The sequence below is a fragment of the Salmo salar genome, unplaced genomic scaffold, assembly GCF_905237065.1.
Source record: "Salmo salar unplaced genomic scaffold, Ssal_v3.1, whole genome shotgun sequence".
Classification (NCBI taxonomy): Eukaryota; Metazoa; Chordata; class Actinopteri; order Salmoniformes; family Salmonidae; genus Salmo; species Salmo salar.
In genome coordinates this window covers 1-22357 of record NW_025549455.1, presented here as the reverse complement: position 1 = coordinate 22357, position 22357 = coordinate 1, and the positions used below count along the sequence as shown (strand labels likewise).

The window sequence follows — 22357 nt, the reverse complement described above, 5'->3', positions numbered from 1 at the left end:
TAGTTACTTTAATCTTTCACTTCTTCTATCCCACACAAATTGATCTGAGCGATGTGAGATGGAATGTTTTCCCCTTTTAGAAAAATCGACAAAAATATCTGTTTTGATTCTGTATATACCAATTACAGTAAAGTGAGACAATATCATCTGCTCTAATGATATATATAAACTAACATATTTCATTTTGTCATACTCATTTGTCATATTAATGTTTTGTCATATTCATATTGTAAAGTTATTTTCAAAATAAATAATAAAATTGCTTTAAATCCCAGACTGATTGAACTAAAATGTTAGAAATAGAAATATCTGTAATGATATGGTCAAACTAGATGTTACACTGGACAAGTAGATACAGGATTCACTGGGTCAATATCCATATTGTGTCAAGTATCTGGCTAACTAGCTTGCATTGTTGGTCAAAGTAAAGGTAAGGTTTTATGTGATGGGTGATTATTAAACTTGTCAAAACAACTACACACAAGCCAGTAGGTGGTAGTTGTTTCTCTCAATCCTAGTCATCAATAGATCTACAACCAGATACCAAATAAGAACTTGTATTTTTCACAAATCAACATGTTTTAAAACAAAAATGCATGTTTAATGTCACACATGATACACTACTGAAATAATGAATGTATAATATATTAATAACGAATATGGAACACAACGTTGATGCCTGGTTAGATGACAGCAAAGGATCATATGAATTAATCCACAATTCTTTATATTACTTAATCGAAAATGATTCACATAGCTTTATACCACAATAAGCTATTGACAAATGGGGTATGTGATGAATTGTGTATTTCTATGTTGCCGTGATGGGCAAAATTGTGATTGGATCTGCATCGTTGTTCCAGGGTGAGAAAAGTGGACGGACATCATGCTGATAACTTGGTCCATTGGTAAATGAGTAGATGAGTGAACCTTCTTCTGCACTAAAGAAAGTCACCTTCCTTTCCTGATAATCTAGATAGATACCGACTTTATCTGGAATACCTTTGTCAAGAACACGTTCTTTATCCTCCATGGCTTTAAGTCTTTGCCCATTGGATAGTCTGATTACCCAGAAGCCATTACTTGGACTGAAAGCCAACGGCCCCTTCCTGTTAGCCGTTGCCTTGGCAACGCCAAGCACCCAGTCATCCTTCTCCTTCACATTCACCTCCCAGTAAGTCTTCAAAGGACTTCCCATTTTGCCCAACACAAAAGGCTCTTCATTAAAACAGTTCTCAACGTTGATTTTTCTCTGTGGTGATTCATTAGTCCACTGTAGTGACTTCCCATCTATCTTCAGTTTAGGGTGAGCAGTGTCCACATCCAGAGTAACATTCACTGTGGAGAATAGGAAAACACATTTTTATTTACTCATAATTTTCATTGTAATTTAATATTCACTGATTTAAAGCTTAGTTATATAGGACATATAAAGTATTTTATTTTATTAGGTATTTTAATTGAGTTGAAAAACAGATTCTGTTGTCACAGCCCGTTACCTTCATGTGAGCGTGCTTGATTTATATCTGGAAAAAAATACATTTAAAAAAGTATAGCAATGAGAAATTCAATGTCTCACATGTCATATGAATATTATCTGAAATTACATTACCGAACTCTGCAGTCTTCTTCCTGGATCTTGCTGATGCATCTACAATTGCAGTGATAAACCAGAATGATGTATGGTACACAAAGGTAATAACTGGGAAAGATAATGTGTAACTAACAAAAATATACTGACTTAATGTTGCGTAAGATGGTGCAGTAGGGTAGGTTGGTGCAAAGTTGGTGCTTACCCAGAATTTATACAGCATCATCTATATTAATGTACAATATTTCTCACCTTTCTTAGGAAATAGTTTGAGATGAGTTTCTGTCTGTAAAGGGTTTTCTTGCTCTGCAGTTGAGTCATAACCTTTAGATCACCAAAACAATAGAATTCTCCTTCAATAATGTAAATAAACACTCTTCATCTGAAATATTTTGTCAGACCCTTTAACTGCACATGCTTCCCCCCCCCCCCCCCCACCCCACACAAACACTTCATCCACTATGTATAACATCACACACTAAAATATTACATCCTGAAGAGTCAGAGATCATGTATTTAAATATACCAACTCATGATTGTCTTCTTTTGTAATAATGAGCAACTAAAAGTATTTACATGAAGAGATTAAAGGCTTACCCTTCTTTGTTGCATCCCCTGTGATCTGTGCTGTATGAAGTAATACAGTGTTGAATAATACATTTTCTTCTATGGAAAGACAAATATCCATCATAATCTTTCTATGCAGAGACGAAAACAAACTTACTTTGTTCTTCTGGTTTTGAACCATTACATCCTGTAAAATAAAGACAGAGTTATGGCTTATTTCGACCCAGTGGTATATGTACTATAGTTGTAATGAATATAGTAGTCAGCGGTAAATTCATGTATTTGGGGCTAATGATTTAGGTTTGTATATGCGAGCAGCTTTACCCATGGTGATGGTGGCTATTGCCATGGTGATGGTGGTAACAGCAAACTGTCAAATATTCCCCAATACATCACATCATGTATTTAGGGCTAATGATTGAGGGCTGGATTCAATCTATACAAATTTAAAGGCAATGTTCAAGAATTCGCGGAGACTGCATTCACGGTAAATGCTGCATACCGTATGTCAGCTCAATCGGAAAATTACTTTCACATTTGAACAGGGATCTTCCATGATACAGATTGAATACAGCCCTTAAGTAACTATATCTGAGACAGCTTTACCCATGGTGATGGTGGCTAAATGGTAATAGCTAACAGTCATATAGTCCCAGAACAACTCTGTGTCTTGTCCTTCTCCAATACTCAGCCACGGCACCTATAAAGAAATGATCAGCCTTATTTCACATTTGCTAAGCCTGATTCACAATGTTAACAAAAACTAAGAGACGAGTGTAAAGGAAACACGATGCCACAAAAAAGATGGAAAATGTCTTGAGTACAGAGGAAGGCAAACATTTTCTCTCCTTCATTTTTAATTGGAGAAAGTAACTTGCAATGCCTCTGGTCAGTCTCAAACACAGACTCGTTATTGTGTTACCACCACAAGAAGTGGGTGATGCTGAATGGTTTTGTGATACACTCAACCCTGTGGTATTAAACATATTATAACTAACACCTCAAATTTATTGCACTTTATTTATAGTGTCTGTGCACACTTCATAACGGCATATGACACTGTTATTCCATTTAATGTAATAATGTGACACAGAGTTTGATAAATTCTATAACGCCCTATTATAACACTGGTACGTAGACACGTATGTAGCATGTAATAAGATATGAAATAAGTTGTCATGCAGACTGTGTAATAGCAGTCGTTATTAAAAGGTGACATAAGCGCATATGACAACAGAATGAACAGTCCTCTATAAAGGTGACATAAGTGCATATGACAACAGGATGAACAGTCCTCTATAAAGGTGACATAAGCGCATATGACAACAGGATGAACAGTCCTCTATAACACCCATTATAACTCATTTTATAACATCTTATGCCGTTACTCATAACTATTTAAAACTACTCATTAAAGCTTATGACAAATGTTATGTGTTATACAGCTGTTATAAAGGCTTTATGAATATGTCAATAAGGACACCTACATTAAACTGTTACCTTTGGGACTCATTGGAACAAGCACTAAAAGTTACCAATTTGGTACAATTACTTGAAGTAAGTACCATAAAGTACCCATTGATACGTTATAATGTCCTAGCAAATGTGTAATTTATATACCCGTAAAATAAAGTACTACCGAAATAATTTCCTACTATGCTAGTTGAATTCCAGAGATATTTCAAGAAAGTGATTAGTTAGTTTTACAAAGGCAGTACTTCAGTTATCCTGTTGAAGGCTTGTCTTTCAGGGATATTTCAAGTTGTCTCATACCAAAATGATTATTGTTTAACCCACTAGTATAAAAGTTCAAAGATACAGTAATAAAACAATAACGGTGAATGGTTAGTCAGCGAGGGAAGGGGGGGAGAGAAAGAGAGAGAGCGAGAGAGAGAGAATCAAGGAAGATTAATTTCAGGACCTTATGGTGATTATTTTTTCAGACACTTACCTTGTGTATAAACGAATGTCCTGTTTTGTTGTATATTTACCACCTATAGTCTCAAATATTATTCATTCCAACTTCCCATTTACCAAATTGCTAATGCTAAAGGCTATTGAGTGGCCATAATTATGAAAACAGAAAGATTTGATAAAGAGACAGCATACTGCAGCTCCTCTAGTTAATGTGTAACCAGTCAATTGAACCTTCCAGCAAGAATCACGTAGGGAAACTGGGAAGGTCCAGGTTTTATCAAGACATCAGTATCTTAAGGCTTCCTCATTACAGTACTTTATAGGAAAGCTGCCTCTCCCCATGGCCAGTTTAGTTACTGCAAGTATTATATATTCTCTATGCAAGTGATTCGCAAACCTTTTTGTCCCACGACCCCATTTTGATATCTGAAAATTGTCACAACCCCAAACATGTAAAAAAACAAAAAACAAATAATTAACAGCCATTGTTAAAACATTTTTTTGGGGCTATGGCAGTCAATTGAAAAACATTCTAATAGTACTTCTGATTTCTGATTTTCTCAACTCACCATCACATATTTTAAGTGTGGGGGTATGACAGTGAATTGCAAATTAGACCGACATGATCATTGGCAATTTTAGCATGTAAAAATTGGTGGGGAATTGTATTTATTTTTATTTATGCATGGCAGCAAAGCCACTACATAACACTAAACAATACATTAATTGAAATATAATGGTGAGAAACCGTGCCCAAAAACTAGTAGGGCCTACATAAAGCTGTCCCAACAGCAGAATTTGAACAGCAGTACCAACACTTTTACCTCTGTTACACCTGGCTATCAGCAGAGAATTGTCTGGCAGCAAAACAGTTCATACAGCCTCATTTACTGCCTTTTAAAAAAGCATAGCTGATATGGCTGCCTTGCTAAACAGATGTGGTGTCTACTTGCAATTGAGATGTACAAACTATCGCATAAGGGGACAACGAGCGTATAAAAGGCAATCCGTAACATTGATTAAGACATTAATGAGCGAGCTAGGACTGACGTGGTCAATATAACTATTTGTTCAGCACTTTTGAAATGTACAGCGACAGAATTCAGAACATGGGCCATTCTTACAGTATTCTCCCTGTACACCAAGTCAGAACCGTAGGATAAAATACGTGTGGTCTATAAGCAGACAATGAAAGCTCTTACAATATTTGATTATAGCATTTCTCTAAAACAGTCTATAGGCTGAATGTGCACCACCAAGTCAGAACAGTAGGCTAAGTTAAGAGGGGAAAAGGGAGCAAATTATTATAGTGAAGCACATGGGCTTCTAACAGCTTACTACACAACATACATTTAGTATTACTTTCTTAGCTACAGCACAGTATACCATATCTCCCTGGAATATTACATCCTTTATGCAGCAGCATACAAAACATTTTTGGACTCACCTTGTTGTGCTGTGCTCACTTGAACAGGAAGGTGGCACGGCGGTCCTTTATGGCAAATTTAGTCATCAGAGTCTGACATTCTCTGGATTTATGGTGCTTTCAAAACAATTGGGAACTCTGAAAAAAAACTAGGTTGAATCGTGACGTCAGTGTTCTTCAGGTCAGAGCTCTAGAAAGAGGCCCGAGTTCCTGACTTGGAATTCCGAGTTGGATGACCGTTCAAAACATATTTTCCCAGCCGGACATCATTTTTTTTTGAGTTCCCAGTTGTCTTGAGCTCACTGAAGTCTGAGATTTCCCAGAAGTCATGCTGGAGTGACAGCATGGCGAATATTGACTGTTGATTATTTTTTTATATGTATTTTATTATAAATTTTCACCCCTTTTCTCCCCAATTTTGTGGTGTCCAATATGTAGTCACAGTCTTGTCCCATCACTGCAACTCCCATACGGACTCGGGAGAGGCGAAGTTTGCGAGCCGTGCGTCCTCCAAAACACGACCTAGCCAAGCCGCACTGCTTCTTTACACAATGCCCGCTTAACCCGGAAGCCACCTATGTGTCAGAAGAAACACAGTACACCTGGCGACCATGTCAGCATACATGTGCCCTGCCCGCCAGTTGCTAGAGCGCGATGGGACAAGGACATCCCTGTGCTGGCCCATGGGTCTCCCTATCGCGGCCGACTGCGACAGAGCCTGGACTCGAAACAAGATCTCTAGTGGAATATTTATCCTTTTAAGCTTGGAAAGAGACCCTTAATCCCAAACTTGGACCACACACCCACTACACTGAATAGCGGGCTAGTGATTGCTTGCAATGCTTGCAGTTAGCCACTGATTCCTTCCAAACCACTCATTTTTGAATTTGCAATTTCCAACTTCTTGTGTAATGTTTATGTCTAATGGCCGATGAGCACGATACATTTTATCTATAATTTCTCTTCATATGTCAAGAATTGAAAAGGATTTGCCAGTAGATTGTTGACTTGATTCATGATGATGACTGCTAGCTTTATAGCTAAGATTTTGATAGTATGATGTTGACATGATCAGTCCAATCAAAGCTACGGTACACAATGGCGTCATTTTATTTGTGGCCAATGACCTTCGGCACTTCTAATGTAACTGTATAGCAGCACCGAAGGGGCTTGAATTTTCGAGTTCTTCCTGTAGATTTTGCAGTGACGTAGTGTCCCCATGAGTGACAGAACACTGAGCCAATAACGGCGCAACTAGAGAACATTACCAACCCCTAAGCGCCGTATTTTCCGCTGGCTGCCCCACCCCCACAGAAAGCACTGAGCAAGGCTGAAACACCTGCATTTTAGAGCTGCCTAACTTAAGAAAGCAAAAAAGAGACCATGTTTGCATAAGGCTTTATTAATTAAATGTTGTTGTTTTTTTTACATTGTTTGCAAACTGATATGTGACACGTATGAAAATAACATGCAAAACAGGCCCCAAAAAAACAGGTGGTGAATCACCTGTCGTGGTTTCTGCCCCACCTGCCCTGAATGACAGTCGCCACCGATGTATCTTATCTCACCAGCACTAATGAGATGGTATGTGCTTAATGCATGTCGCGCCGGAGCTTCTCAAAGTCAGGGGCGTGGTCGATAGTGCGCAACTCATCTCTGCTGTCACATCCAACCTGGATCGATATTTGGTTTTAATGCAGACGAGAGTATTAAATCCAGCTTCACACAGATATCCGCTGGCGAAGGGTACCATGAGTTTTATAGTGCTTTCAAGACAACAGGGAACTCGGACAAATACGATGTCAAATCATGATGTCAGTAATCTTCAGGTCGGAATGTCGGAGCATTAATACATTAGTAAAGGATATGGACACAACGTTGATGCCTGGTTAGATGACAGTAAATTATCATAGAAAGTCATCCACAATTCTGGATATGACTTAATCAAAAATTATTCGCATAGCTTTCAACCACGACATGATATTGACAGACAGGGAATGCAATCATTTATGTTTTTCTATGTTGCCGTGTTGGACAAAATTGTGATTGGTTTTGCATCATTGTTCCAGGGTGAGAAAAGTGGACGGACATCATCCTGATAACTTGGTCCATTGATAAATGAGTAGATGAGCGAGCCTTCTTCTGTACTAAAGAAAGTCACCTTCCTTTCCTGATAATCTAGATAGATACCGACTTTATCTGGAATACCTTTCTCAAGAACATGTTCTTCATCCTCCATGGCTTTAAGTCTTTTTCCATTGGATAGTCTGATTACCCAGAAGCCATTACTTGGACTGAAAACCAACGTCCCCTTCCTGTTAGCTGTTGCCTTGGCAACGCCAAGCACCCAGTCATCCTTCTCCTTTACGTTCACCTCCCAGTAAGTCTTCAAAGGACTTCCAATATTGCCCAACACAAAAGGCTCATCATTAAAACAATTCTCAATGTCAACTTTTCTCTGTGGTGATTCATTAGTCCACTGTAGTGATTTCCCATCTATCTTCAGCTTAGGGTGAGCTGTGTCCATATCCAGAGTAACATCCTCTGTGGAGAATAGGAAAACAAAATATTTTATTCACTTATGATTTTCATTGTAATTTCATCTTCAGTGATTCAAAGCTTAGTTATATAGGGCCGATAAAATATTTTATTTTAGTAAGTATTTTAATTTAGTTGAAAAGCAGATTCTGTTGGCAGAGACAATTACCTTCATGTGAGCGTGCTTGAAATATTTCTGGAGAAATATATAAAAAATAAAAAAATGAGTTAAACATTTGAAATTCAATGTATCACATTACCTATTAATATTTTCTGATATTATATTGTATTTATTTAGCAGTTTTCTTCTTGGATCTTACTGATGCATCTACAATTGCAATGATAAACCAGAATAAGGTATGGTACACAAGGCTAATAACTGGGAAAGATAATGTGTAACTAACAAAAATATACTGACTTAATTTGTTGCGTGAGATGGTGCAGTAGGGTAACTTGGTGCAAAGTTGGTGCTTACCCAGAATTTATACAGCATCATCTATATTAATGTACAATATTTCTCACCTTTCTTTGGAGATAGTTTGAGATGAGTTTCTGTCTGTAAAGGGTTTTCTTGCTCTGCAGTTGAGTCATAACCTTTAGATCACCAAAACAATAGAATTCTCCTTCAATAATGTAAATAAACACTCTTCATGTGAAATATTTTGTCAGACCCTTTAACTGCACATGCTCCCCCCCCCACCCCACACAAACACTTCCTCCACAATGTATAACATCACACACTAAAATATTACGTCCTGAAGAGTCAGAGATCATGTATTTAAATATACCAACTCATGATTGTCTTCTTTTGTAATAATGAGCAACTAAAAGTATTTACATGAAGAGATTAAAGGCTTACCCTTCTTTGTTGAATCCCCTGTGCTCTGTTCTGTATAAAGTAATATAGTGTTGAATAATAAATTTTCTTCTATTGAAAGACAAATATCCATATTTTTATGGCAAGGACAAGAAAACAAACTTACTCTGCTTTCCTGGTTTTGATCCAACTGTTCCTGTAAAAGATGGAAGCAGTTTTTGACCCAGTGGTATAATTAATATAGTAGTCAGGGGTAAATTCATGTATTTAGGGCTAATGATTTAGGTTTTATACACGAGCAGCTCTATCCATGGGGATGGTGGCTAAATGGTAACAGCTAACAGTCAAATATTCCCCAATATATCACATAACATATTTAGGGCTAATGATTGAGGTCTGGATTCAATCCATATTGCAGAAGTATTGCGGATCGACGTTATGGCTTGATTGAAATTTAACTGCAATGTTCCAGAATTTGCGGCAACTGCATTCAAGGGAAATGTTGCATACCGTATGTCGGCTCAATCGCAAATTTGCTTTGAAATTTGAACGCGTATCTAACACAATACGGATTGAATCCAGCCCTTAAGTATCTATATCCGGGCAGCTTCACCCATGGTGATGGTGGCGAAATCGTATTCCTTAACAGTCAAATAGTCCCAGAACAACTCTGTGTCTTGTCCCTCTCCAATACTCAGCCACGGCACCTATAAAGAAATGATCAGACTCATTATGTCTGCTAGACCTAATTCACATTGCTAACAAAACCAAGAGACAAGTGCAAAGGAATCATGATTCCACAATAACTATGGAAAATGGCTTGAGTACGTAGGAAGGCAAACTTGATCTATTCTTAATTTTTTAATTGGTGAAAGTAACTTTCAATGCCTCTGGTCAGTCTCAAACGCAGAACTGTTATTGTGTCTTCTGTGTCTTCTGATCCCTCCTGTCTCAGCCTCCAGTATTTATGCTGCAGTAGTTTATGTGTCGGGGGGCTAGGGTCAGTCTGTTACATCTGGAGTATTTCTCTTGTCTTATCCGGTGTCCTGTGTGAATTTAAATATGCTCTCTCTAATTCTCTCTTTCTCTCTTTCTTTCTTTCTCTCGGAGGACCTGAGCCCTAGGACCATGCCTCAGGACTACCTGGCATGATGACTCCTTGCTGTCCCCAGTCCACCTGGCCGTGCTGCTGCTCCAGTTTCAACTGTTCTGCCTGCGGCTATGGAACCCTGACATGTTCACCGGACGTGCTTGTTGCACCCTCGACAACTACTATGATTATTATTATTTGACCATGCTGGTCATTTATGAACATTTTAACATCTTGACCATGTTCTGTTATAATATCCACCCGGCACAGCCAGAAGAGGACTGGCCACCCCTCATAGCCTGGTTCCTCTCTAGGTTTCTTCCTAGGTTTTTGGCCTTTCTAGGGAGTTTTTCCTAGGGAGTTTTTCCTAGCCACCGTGCTTCTTTCACATGCATTGCTTGCTGTTTGGGGTTTTAGGCTGGGTTTCTGTACAGCACTTTGAGATATCAGCTGATGTACGAAGGGCTATATAAATACATTTCATTTGATTTGATTTGATTGTGTTACCACCAAAAGAAGCTGGTGATGCTGAATGGTTTTGTGATACGCTCCACCCTGTGGTATTAAGTACATTAATAACTGTTTTATAGCACCTCAAATGAATGTCACTTTATTTGTCTGTGCACACTCCATAACGGCATATGACATGGTTATGACACCCATAATTCCATTGAATGTAATAATGTGACACAGAGTTTGATACATTCTATAATGCTCTATTATAACATCTGGTACGTAGACACTTATGTAGCATGTAATAACATCTTCAATAAGTTGTCATGCAGACTGTGTAATAGCAGTTGTTATTAAAAGGTGACATAAGCACATATGACAACAGGATGAACAGTCATCTATAACACCCATTATAACTCGTTTTATAACATCTAATGATGTTACTCATAACCATTTGAAACTACTCATTACAGCTTATGACAAATGTTATAATGTGTTATATAGCTTATATAAAGGCTTTATGAATAAGGTCACCTATAGTAAACTGTTACCTTTGGGACTCAATAGAACAAGCACTAAAAGGCATTTGGTATCAGGTAGTTACCAAATGGGTACAATTATTTGAAGTAAGTACCAGAATGTACCCGTTGATACCTTAAAATGTCCTGGCAAATATGTAATTTATATACTGTAAAAAAAAAGTACTACCCATATCACTTCCTACTGAGCTAGTTCAATTCCAGAGACATTTCAAGAAAGGATTACGTTCTAAAAGTGAGTATTTCGTTTCAGAAAGGCAGTATAGTTATCCTGTTGAAGGTGTTCTGTTTCAGGGATATTTCAAGCTGTCTCAGATCAAAAGGATTATTGTTTAATCCCACTAGTATAAGACTTCAACGATACATTAATAAAACAATAACGCTGAGTGAATCAAAGAAGATTGATTTCAGGACCTTATGGTGATTATTTTTCAGACACTTACCGTGTGTATAAATTAATGTCCTGTTTTGTTGTATATGTACCACTATAGCCTCAAATATTATTCATACCAAGCTGCAGTATGTTGTCTCATTATCAAATCTTTCTGTTCTCATACCATTTACCCACTTACTAGAGCTAAATGCTACTGAGTGGCCATATGAGAACAGAAAGATTTGATAATGAGACAACATACTGCAGCTCCTCTAGTTAATGTGTAACCAGTCAATTGAACCTTCCAGCAAGAATCACGTAGGGAAACTGGGAAGGTCCAGGTTTTATCAAGTCAGCATTATCTTACTGACTTTGTCAGTACAGTACTTTATAGGAAAGCTGCCTCTTTCTCATGGCCAGTTTAGTTACTGCAAGCATAATATATACCAGGGGTTCCCAAACTTTTTAAGCCCACGACCCCATTATGATATCTGAAAAGGATCGCGACCACAACCATGTAAAATAAAATGCCGTTCACAGCCATTGTTTACCTTTTTATGTGGGGCTATGACAGTCAATTGCAAGTTAGTCTGACATGATGTATCTCACCAGCACTAATGAGATGGGTGTCGCGCTGGAGCATCTCAAAATCAGGGGGCGTGGTCGACAGTGCGCACCTCATCTCTGCTGTCACATCCAACCTGGATCGATATTCGGTTTTAATGCAGACGAGAGCACTGAATCAAGCATCACACAGATATGAACTGGCAAAGGGTACCATGTATTTTATTGTCCTTTTAAGACAACATGGACCTCGAGGTAAAATCATGACGTCATTGATTTTCAAGTTGGAATGTCGAGCTCTAGAAAGAGGCCTGAGTTCTCGAGTTGGAATTCCGAGTTGAATGACCGTTCAAATTTTTTTTCAAAACATCCGGAGATTTCCGAGTTCCAGTTCCAAGTTCCCAGTTGTTTTTAAGGCGGCATTAAAGCTCAGAAGCAGACGGCACAGTATTTCCTTTGAATCAGGAACCAAAACCCGTGAATGCATTCGGTGACATGAAAGCACAATCAGCTGTTTGATTTCAACACCCATTATAGCTAGTTTTATAACATCTTATGCCGTTACTCGTAACTATTTGAAACTACTCATTACAGCTTATGACAAATGTTATAATGCGTTATATATCTGTTATAAAGGCTTTATGAATGTATCAATATGGACACCTACAGTAAACTGTTACCTTTGGGACTCATTGGAACGAGCACTAAAGGTTACCAATTGTGTACAATTATTTTAAGTAAGTACCATAAAGTACACATTGATACTTTAGAGTACTACCCATATTACTTCCTACTATGCTAGCTGAATTCCAGAGCCATTTCAAGAAAGGATTACAATCTAAAAGTGATTAGTTAGTTTTACAAAGGCAGTACTTCAGTTATCCTGTTGAAGGCTTGTCTTTCAGGGATATTTCAAGTTGTCTCATACCAAAATGATTATTGTTTAACCCACTAGTATAAAAGTTCAAAGATACAGTAATAAAACAATAACGGTGAATGGTTAGTCAGCGAGGGAAGGGGGGGAGAGAAAGAGAGAGAGCGAGAGAGAGAGAATCAAGGAAGATTAATTTCAGGACCTTATGGTGATTATTTTTCAGACACTTACCTTGTGTATAAACGAATGTCCTGTTTTGTTGTATATTTACCACCTATAGTCTCAAATATTATTCATTCCAACTTCCCATTTACCAAATTGCTAATGCTAAAGGCTATTGAGTGGCCATAATTATGAAAACAGAAAGATTTGATAAAGAGACAGCATACTGCAGCTCCTCTAGTTAATGTGTAACCAGTCAATTGAACCTTCCAGCAAGAATCACGTAGGGAAACTGGGAAGGTCCAGGTTTTATCAAGACATCAGTATCTTAAGGCTTCCTCATTACAGTACTTTATAGGAAAGCTGCCTCTCCCCATGGCCAGTTTAGTTACTGCAAGTATTATATATTCTCTATGCAAGTGATTCGCAAACCTTTTTGTCCCACGACCCCATTTTGATATCTGAAAATTGTCACAACCCCAAACATGTAAAAAAACAAAAAACAAATAATTAACAGCCATTGTTAAAACATTTTTTTGGGGCTATGGCAGTCAATTGAAAAACATTCTAATAGTACTTCTGATTTCTGATTTTCTCAACTCACCATCACATATTTTAAGTGTGGGGGTATGACAGTGAATTGCAAATTAGACCGACATGATCATTGGCAATTTTAGCATGTAAAAATTGGTGGGGAATTGTATTTATTTTTATTTATGCATGGCAGCAAAGCCACTACATAACACTAAACAATACATTAATTGAAATATAATGGTGAGAAACCGTGCCCAAAAACTAGTAGGGCCTACATAAAGCTGTCCCAACAGCAGAATTTGAACAGCAGTACCAACACTTTTACCTCTGTTACACCTGGCTATCAGCAGAGAATTGTCTGGCAGCAAAACAGTTCATACAGCCTCATTTACTGCCTTTTAAAAAAGCATAGCTGATATGGCTGCCTTGCTAAACAGATGTGGTGTCTACTTGCAATTGAGATGTACAAACTATCGCATAAGGGGACAACGAGCGTATAAAAGGCAATCCGTAACATTGATTAAGACATTAATGAGCGAGCTAGGACTGACGTGGTCAATATAACTATTTGTTCAGCACTTTTGAAATGTACAGCGACAGAATTCAGAACATGGGCCATTCTTACAGTATTCTCCCTGTACACCAAGTCAGAACCGTAGGATAAAATACGTGTGGTCTATAAGCAGACAATGAAAGCTCTTACAATATTTGATTATAGCATTTCTCTAAAACAGTCTATAGGCTGAATGTGCACCACCAAGTCAGAACAGTAGGCTAAGTTAAGAGGGGAAAAGGGAGCAAATTATTATAGTGAAGCACATGGGCTTCTAACAGCTTACTACACAACATACATTTAGTATTACTTTCTTAGCTACAGCACAGTATACCATATCTCCCTGGAATATTACATCCTTTATGCAGCAGCATACAAAACATTTTTGGACTCACCTTGTTGTGCTGTGCTCACTTGAACAGGAAGGTGGCACGGCGGTCCTTTATGGCAAATTTAGTCATCAGAGTCTGACATTCTCTGGATTTATGGTGCTTTCAAAACAATTGGGAACTCTGAAAAAAAAACTAGGTTGAATCGTGACGTCAGTGTTCTTCAGGTCAGAGCTCTAGAAAGAGGCCCGAGTTCCTGACTTGGAATTCCGAGTTGGATGACCGTTCAAAACATATTTTCCCAGCCGGACATCATTTTTTTTTGAGTTCCCAGTTGTCTTGAGCTCACTGAAGTCTGAGATTTCCCAGAAGTCATGCTGGAGTGACAGCATGGCGAATATTGACTGTTGATTATTTTTTTATATGTATTTTATTATAAATTTTCACCCCCTTTTCTCCCCAATTTTGTGGTGTCCAATATGTAGTCACAGTCTTGTCCCATCACTGCAACTCCCATACGGACTCGGGAGAGGCGAAGTTTGCGAGCCGTGCGTCCTCCAAAACACGACCTAGCCAAGCCGCACTGCTTCTTTACACAATGCCCGCTTAACCCGGAAGCCACCTATGTGTCAGAAGAAACACAGTACACCTGGCGACCATGTCAGCATACATGTGCCCTGCCCGCCAGTTGCTAGAGCGCGATGGGACAAGGACATCCCTGTGCTGGCCCATGGGTCTCCCTATCGCGGCCGACTGCGACAGAGCCTGGACTCGAAACAAGATCTCTAGTGGAATATTTATCCTTTTAAGCTTGGAAAGAGACCCTTAATCCCAAACTTGGACCACACACCCACTACACTGAATAGCGGGCTAGTGATTGCTTGCAATGCTTGCAGTTAGCCACTGATTCCTTCCAAACCACTCATTTTTGAATTTGCAATTTCCAACTTCTTGTGTAATGTTTATGTCTAATGGCCGATGAGCACGATACATTTTATCTATAATTTCTCTTCATATGTCAAGAATTGAAAAGGATTTGCCAGTAGATTGTTGACTTGATTCATGATGATGACTGCTAGCTTTATAGCTAAGATTTTGATAGTATGATGTTGACATGATCAGTCCAATCAAAGCTACGGTACACAATGGCGTCATTTTATTTGTGGCCAATGACCTTCGGCACTTCTAATGTAACTGTATAGCAGCACCGAAGGGGCTTGAATTTTCGAGTTCTTCCTGTAGATTTTGCAGTGACGTAGTGTCCCCATGAGTGACAGAACACTGAGCCAATAACGGCGCAACTAGAGAACATTACCAACCCCTAAGCGCCGTATTTTCCGCTGGCTGCCCCACCCCCACAGAAAGCACTGAGCAAGGCTGAAACACCTGCATTTTAGAGCTGCCTAACTTAAGAAAGCAAAAAAGAGACCATGTTTGCATAAGGCTTTATTAATTAAATGTTGTTTTTTTTTTTACATTGTTTGCAAACTGATATGTGACACGTATGAAAATAACATGCAAAACAGGCCCCAAAAAAACAGGTGGTGAATCACCTGTCGTGGTTTCTGCCCCACCTGCCCTGAATGACAGTCGCCACCGATGTATCTTATCTCACCAGCACTAATGAGATGGTATGTGCTTAATGCATGTCGCGCCGGAGCTTCTCAAAGTCAGGGGGCGTGGTCGATAGTGCGCAACTCATCTCTGCTGTCACATCCAACCTGGATCGATATTTGGTTTTAATGCAGACGAGAGTATTAAATCCAGCTTCACACAGATATCCGCTGGCGAAGGGTACCATGAGTTTTATAGTGCTTTCAAGACAACAGGGAACTCGGACAAATACGATGTCAAATCATGATGTCAGTAATCTTCAGGTCGGAATGTCGGAGCATTAATACATTAGTAAAGGATATGGACACAACGTTGATGCCTGGTTAGATGACAGTAAATTATCATAGAAAGTCATCCACAATTCTGGATATGACTTAATCAAAAATTATTCGCATAGCTTTCAACCACGACATGATATTGACAGACAGGGAATGCAATCATTTATGTTTTTCTATGTTGCCGTGTTGGACAAAATTGTGATTGGTTTTGCATCATTGTTCCAGGGTGAGAAAAGTGGACGGACATCATCCTGATAACTTGGTCCATTGATAAATGAGTAGATGAGCGAGCCTTCTTCTGTACTAAAGAAAGTCACCTTCCTTTCCTGATAATCTAGATAGATACCGACTTTATCTGGAATACCTTTCTCAAGAACATGTTCTTCATCCTCCATGGCTTTAAGTCTTTTTCCATTGGATAGTCTGATTACCCAGAAGCCATTACTTGGACTGAAAACCAACGTCCCCTTCCTGTTAGCTGTTGCCTTGGCAACGCCAAGCACCCAGTCATCCTTCTCCTTTACGTTCACCTCCCAGTAAGTCTTCAAAGGACTTCCAATATTGCCCAACACAAAAGGCTCATCATTAAAACAATTCTCAATGTCAACTTTTCTCTGTGGTGATTCATTAGTCCACTGTAGTGATTTCCCATCTATCTTCAGCTTAGGGTGAGCTGTGTCCATATCCAGAGTAACATCCTCTGTGGAGAATAGGAAAACAAAATATTTTATTCACTTATGATTTTCATTGTAATTTCATCTTCAGTGATTCAAAGCTTAGTTATATAGGGCCGATAAAATATTTTATTTTAGTAAGTATTTTAATTTAGTTGAAAAGCAGATTCTGTTGGCAGAGACAATTACCTTCATGTGAGCGTGCTTGAAATATTTCTGGAGAAATATATAAAAATAAAAAATGAGTTAAACATTTGAAATTCAATGTATCACATTACCTATTAATATTTTCTGATATTATATTGTATTTATTTAGCAGTTTTCTTCTTGGATCTTACTGATGCATCTACAATTGCAATGATAAACCAGAATAAGGTATGGTACACAAGGCTAATAACTGGGAAAGATAATGTGTAACTAACAAAAATATACTGACTTAATTTGTTGCGTGAGATGGTGCAGTAGGGTAACTTGGTGCAAAGTTGGTGCTTACCCAGAATTTATACAGCATCATCTATATTAATGTACAATATTTCTCACCTTTCTTTGGAGATAGTTTGAGATGAGTTTCTGTCTGTAAAGGGTTTTCTTGCTCTGCAGTTGAGTCATAACCTTTAGATCACCAAAACAATAGAATTCTCCTTCAATAATGTAAATAAACACTCTTCATGTGAAATATTTTGTCAGACCCTTTAACTGCACATGCTCCCCCCCCCCCCCACCCCACACAAACACTTCCTCCACAATGTATAACATCACACACTAAAATATTACGTCCTGAAGAGTCAGAGATCATGTATTTAAATATACCAACTCATGATTGTCTTCTTTTGTAATAATGAGCAACTAAAAGTATTTACATGAAGAGATTAAAGGCTTACCCTTCTTTGTTGAATCCCCTGTGCTCTGTTCTGTATAAAGTAATATAGTGTTGAATAATAAATTTTCTTCTATTGAAAGACAAATATCCATATTTTTATGGCAAGGACAAGAAAACAAACTTACTCTGCTTTCCTGGTTTTGATCCAACTGTTCCTGTAAAAGATGGAAGCAGTTTTTGACCCAGTGGTATAATTAATATAGTAGTCAGGGGTAAATTCATGTATTTAGGGCTAATGATTTAGGTTTTATACACGAGCAGCTCTATCCATGGGGATGGTGGCTAAATGGTAACAGCTAACAGTCAAATATTCCCCAATATATCACATAACATATTTAGGGCTAATGATTGAGGTCTGGATTCAATCCATATTGCAGAAGTATTGCGGATCGACGTTATGGCTTGATTGAAATTTAACTGCAATGTTCCAGAATTTGCGGCAACTGCATTCAAGGGAAATGTTGCATACCGTATGTCGGCTCAATCGCAAATTTGCTTTGAAATTTGAACGCGTATCTAACACAATACGGATTGAATCCAGCCCTTAAGTATCTATATCCGGGCAGCTTCACCCATGGTGATGGTGGCGAAATCGTATTCCTTAACAGTCAAATAGTCCCAGAACAACTCTGTGTCTTGTCCCTCTCCAATACTCAGCCACGGCACCTATAAAGAAATGATCAGACTCATTATGTCTGCTAGACCTAATTCACATTGCTAACAAAAACCAAGAGACAAGTGCAAAGGAATCATGATTCCACAATAACTATGGAAAATGGCTTGAGTACGTAGGAAGGCAAACTTGATCTATTCTTAATTTTTTAATTGGTGAAAGTAACTTTCAATGCCTCTGGTCAGTCTCAAACGCAGAACTGTTATTGTGTCTTCTGTGTCTTCTGATCCCTCCTGTCTCAGCCTCCAGTATTTATGCTGCAGTAGTTTATGTGTCGGGGGGCTAGGGTCAGTCTGTTACATCTGGAGTATTTCTCTTGTCTTATCCGGTGTCCTGTGTGAATTTAAATATGCTCTCTCTAATTCTCTCTTTCTCTCTTTCTTTCTTTCTCTCGGAGGACCTGAGCCCTAGGACCATGCCTCAGGACTACCTGGCATGATGACTCCTTGCTGTCCCCAGTCCACCTGGCCGTGCTGCTGCTCCAGTTTCAACTGTTCTGCCTGCGGCTATGGAACCCTGACATGTTCACCGGACGTGCTTGTTGCACCCTCGACAACTACTATGATTATTATTATTTGACCATGCTGGTCATTTATGAACATTTTAACATCTTGACCATGTTCTGTTATAATATCCACCCGGCACAGCCAGAAGAGGACTGGCCACCCCTCATAGCCTGGTTCCTCTCTAGGTTTCTTCCTAGGTTTTTGGCCTTTCTAGGGAGTTTTTCCTAGGGGAGTTTTTCCTAGCCACCGTGCTTCTTTCACATGCATTGCTTGCTGTTTGGGGTTTTAGGCTGGGTTTCTGTACAGCACTTTGAGATATCAGCTGATGTACGAAGGGCTATATAAATACATTTCATTTGATTTGATTTGATTGTGTTACCACCAAAAGAAGCTGGTGATGCTGAATGGTTTTGTGATACGCTCCACCCTGTGGTATTAAGTACATTAATAACTGTTTTATAGCACCTCAAATGAATGTCACTTTATTTGTCTGTGCACACTCCATAACGGCATATGACATGGTTATGACACCCATAATTCCATTGAATGTAATAATGTGACACAGAGTTTGATACATTCTATAATGCTCTATTATAACATCTGGTACGTAGACACTTATGTAGCATGTAATAACATCTTCAATAAGTTGTCATGCAGACTGTGTAATAGCAGTTGTTATTAAAAGGTGACATAAGCACATATGACAACAGGATGAACAGTCATCTATAACACCCATTATAACTCGTTTTATAACATCTAATGATGTTACTCATAACCATTTGAAACTACTCATTACAGCTTATGACAAATGTTATAATGTGTTATATAGCTTATATAAAGGCTTTATGAATAAGGTCACCTATAGTAAACTGTTACCTTTGGGACTCAATAGAACAAGCACTAAAAGGCATTTGGTATCAGGTAGTTACCAAATGGGTACAATTATTTGAAGTAAGTACCAGAATGTACCCGTTGATACCTTAAAATGTCCTGGCAAATATGTAATTTATATACTGTAAAAAAAAAGTACTACCCATATCACTTCCTACTGAGCTAGTTCAATTCCAGAGACATTTCAAGAAAGGATTACGTTCTAAAAGTGAGTATTTCGTTTCAGAAAGGCAGTATAGTTATCCTGTTGAAGGTGTTCTGTTTCAGGGATATTTCAAGCTGTCTCAGATCAAAAGGATTATTGTTTAATCCCACTAGTATAAGACTTCAACGATACATTAATAAAACAATAACGCTGAGTGAATCAAAGAAGATTGATTTCAGGACCTTATGGTGATTATTTTTCAGACACTTACCGTGTGTATAAATTAATGTCCTGTTTTGTTGTATATGTACCACTATAGCCTCAAATATTATTCATACCAAGCTGCAGTATGTTGTCTCATTATCAAATCTTTCTGTTCTCATACCATTTACCCACTTACTAGAGCTAAATGCTACTGAGTGGCCATATGAGAACAGAAAGATTTGATAATGAGACAACATACTGCAGCTCCTCTAGTTAATGTGTAACCAGTCAATTGAACCTTCCAGCAAGAATCACGTAGGGAAACTGGGAAGGTCCAGGTTTTATCAAGTCAGCATTATCTTACTGACTTTGTCAGTACAGTACTTTATAGGAAAGCTGCCTCTTTCTCATGGCCAGTTTAGTTACTGCAAGCATAATATATACCAGGGGTTCCCAAACTTTTTAAGCCCACGACCCCATTATGATATCTGAAAAGGATCGCGACCACAACCATGTAAAATAAAATGCCGTTCACAGCCATTGTTTACCTTTTTATGTGGGGCTATGACAGTCAATTGCAAGTTAGTCTGACATGATGTATCTCACCAGCACTAATGAGATGGGTGTCGCGCTGGAGCATCTCAAAATCAGGGGGCGTGGTCGACAGTGCGCACCTCATCTCTGCTGTCACATCCAACCTGGATCGATATTCGGTTTTAATGCAGACGAGAGCACTGAATCAAGCATCACACAGATATGAACTGGCAAAGGGTACCATGTATTTTATTGTCCTTTTAAGACAACATGGACCTCGAGGTAAAATCATGACGTCATTGATTTTCAAGTTGGAATGTCGAGCTCTAGAAAGAGGCCTGAGTTCTCGAGTTGGAATTCCGAGTTGAATGACCGTTCAAATTTTTTTTTTCAAAACATCCGGAGATTTCCGAGTTCCAGTTCCAAGTTCCCAGTTGTTTTTAAGGCGGCATTAAAGCTCAGAAGCAGACGGCACAGTATTTCCTTTGAATCAGGAACCAAAACCCGTGAATGCATTCGGTGACATGAAAGCACAATCAGCTGTTTGATTTCAACACCCATTATAGCTAGTTTTATAACATCTTATGCCGTTACTCGTAACTATTTGAAACTACTCATTACAGCTTATGACAAATGTTATAATGCGTTATATATCTGTTATAAAGGCTTTATGAATGTATCAATATGGACACCTACAGTAAACTGTTACCTTTGGGACTCATTGGAACGAGCACTAAAGGTTACCAATTGTGTACAATTATTTTAAGTAAGTACCATAAAGTACACATTGATACTTTAGAGTACTACCCATATTACTTCCTACTATGCTAGCTGAATTCCAGAGCCATTTCAAGAAAGGATTACAATCTAAAAGTGATTAGTTAGTTTTACAAAGGCAGTACTTCAGTTATCCTGTTGAAGGCTTGTCTTTCAGGGATATTTCAAGTTGTCTCATACCAAAATGATTATTGTTTAATCCACTAGTATAAAAGTTCAAAGATACATTAATAAAACAATAACGCTGAATGATTAGTCGCGAGGGAGAGAGAGAGAGAGAGAGAGAGAGAGCAAGAGGGAATCAGGGAAGATTAATTTCAGGACACAATGGTGATTCTTTTCAGACACTTACCCTGTGTATAAATGAATGTCCTGTTTTGTTGTATGTGTACCACCTATAGTCTCAAATATTATTCATACCAAGTTCCCATTTATCAAATTGCTAATGCTAAATACTAGTGAGTGTCCATATGAGAACAGAAAGATTTTGATAAAGAGACAACATACTGCAGCTATTCTGGTCAATGTGTAACCAGTAAGTTGAACTTTCCAGCAAGAATCACGTAGGCAAACTGGAAAGGTCCAGGTTATATCAACACAACAGGATCTTATTAGACTTTCTCAGTACAGTGCTTTATAGGAAAGCTCCCCCCATGGCCAGTTTAGTTACTGCAAGCATTATATATACTCTATCCAGTGGTTCCCAAACCTTTTTGGCCCACGACCCCATTTTGATATCTGAAAATTATCACGACCCCAAACATGTAAAAAAACAAAAACAAATCATTAACATCCATTGTTTACTTTTTTATTTAGGGCTATGACAGTCAATTGAAAAACATTCTAACAGTACT

At 38.4% G+C, this 22357-nt stretch overlaps 3 protein-coding genes across 9 annotated transcripts; all 3 read right to left on the bottom strand.

The window, feature by feature from the left end:
* Positions 1-575: 575 nt before the first annotated feature.
* LOC106577955 (butyrophilin subfamily 1 member A1) lies at positions 576-5639 on the bottom strand. 4 transcript variants are annotated; one of them, XM_014156436.2, is made up of 8 exons: positions 5523-5639; positions 2765-2858; positions 2316-2345; positions 2189-2218; positions 1844-1915; positions 1613-1651; positions 1500-1526; positions 576-1338 (listed from the first exon to the last, which is right to left on the bottom strand). In XM_014156436.2, exons 2-8 carry the CDS (start codon positions 2802-2804, stop codon positions 812-814), a joined length of 765 nt encoding a protein of 254 aa, XP_014011911.1. In that variant the 5' UTR covers positions 2805-2858; positions 5523-5639; the 3' UTR covers positions 576-811. The 4 variants fall into 4 exon arrangements, with proteins under 4 accessions (XP_014011911.1, XP_014011914.1, XP_045569284.1 ...); XM_014156439.2 differs by lacking the exon at positions 5523-5639 and adding an exon at positions 4110-5488; XM_045713328.1 differs by lacking the exons at positions 1500-1526; positions 5523-5639 and adding an exon at positions 4110-5495.
* A 1248-nt stretch (positions 5640-6887) lies between these two features.
* Positions 6888-11901, bottom strand: LOC123738278 (butyrophilin subfamily 1 member A1-like). Its single transcript, XM_045713331.1, has 7 exons — positions 11863-11901; positions 9470-9563; positions 9023-9052; positions 8899-8928; positions 8562-8633; positions 8209-8235; positions 6888-8045 (listed from the first exon to the last, which is right to left on the bottom strand). The coding sequence occupies exons 2-7, from the start codon at positions 9471-9473 to the stop codon at positions 7519-7521; spliced, it is 690 nt and encodes a 229-aa protein (XP_045569287.1). The 5' UTR covers positions 9474-9563; positions 11863-11901; the 3' UTR covers positions 6888-7518.
* Positions 11902-15760: 3859 nt separating this feature from the next.
* Positions 15761-22087, bottom strand: LOC123723802 (butyrophilin subfamily 1 member A1). 4 transcript variants are annotated; one of them, XM_014156440.2, is made up of 7 exons: positions 21856-22076; positions 18346-18439; positions 17899-17928; positions 17775-17804; positions 17434-17505; positions 17083-17109; positions 15761-16919 (listed from the first exon to the last, which is right to left on the bottom strand). In XM_014156440.2, exons 2-7 carry the CDS (start codon positions 18347-18349, stop codon positions 16393-16395), a joined length of 690 nt encoding a protein of 229 aa, XP_014011915.2. In that variant the 5' UTR covers positions 18350-18439; positions 21856-22076; the 3' UTR covers positions 15761-16392. The 4 variants fall into 4 exon arrangements, 3 of the variants coding, with proteins under 3 accessions (XP_014011915.2, XP_045569285.1, XP_045569286.1); XM_045713329.1 differs by lacking the exon at positions 21856-22076 and adding an exon at positions 20260-20733; XM_045713330.1 differs by lacking the exon at positions 17083-17109 and having other exon boundaries at positions 21856-22077.
* Positions 22088-22357: the final 270 nt, after the last annotated feature.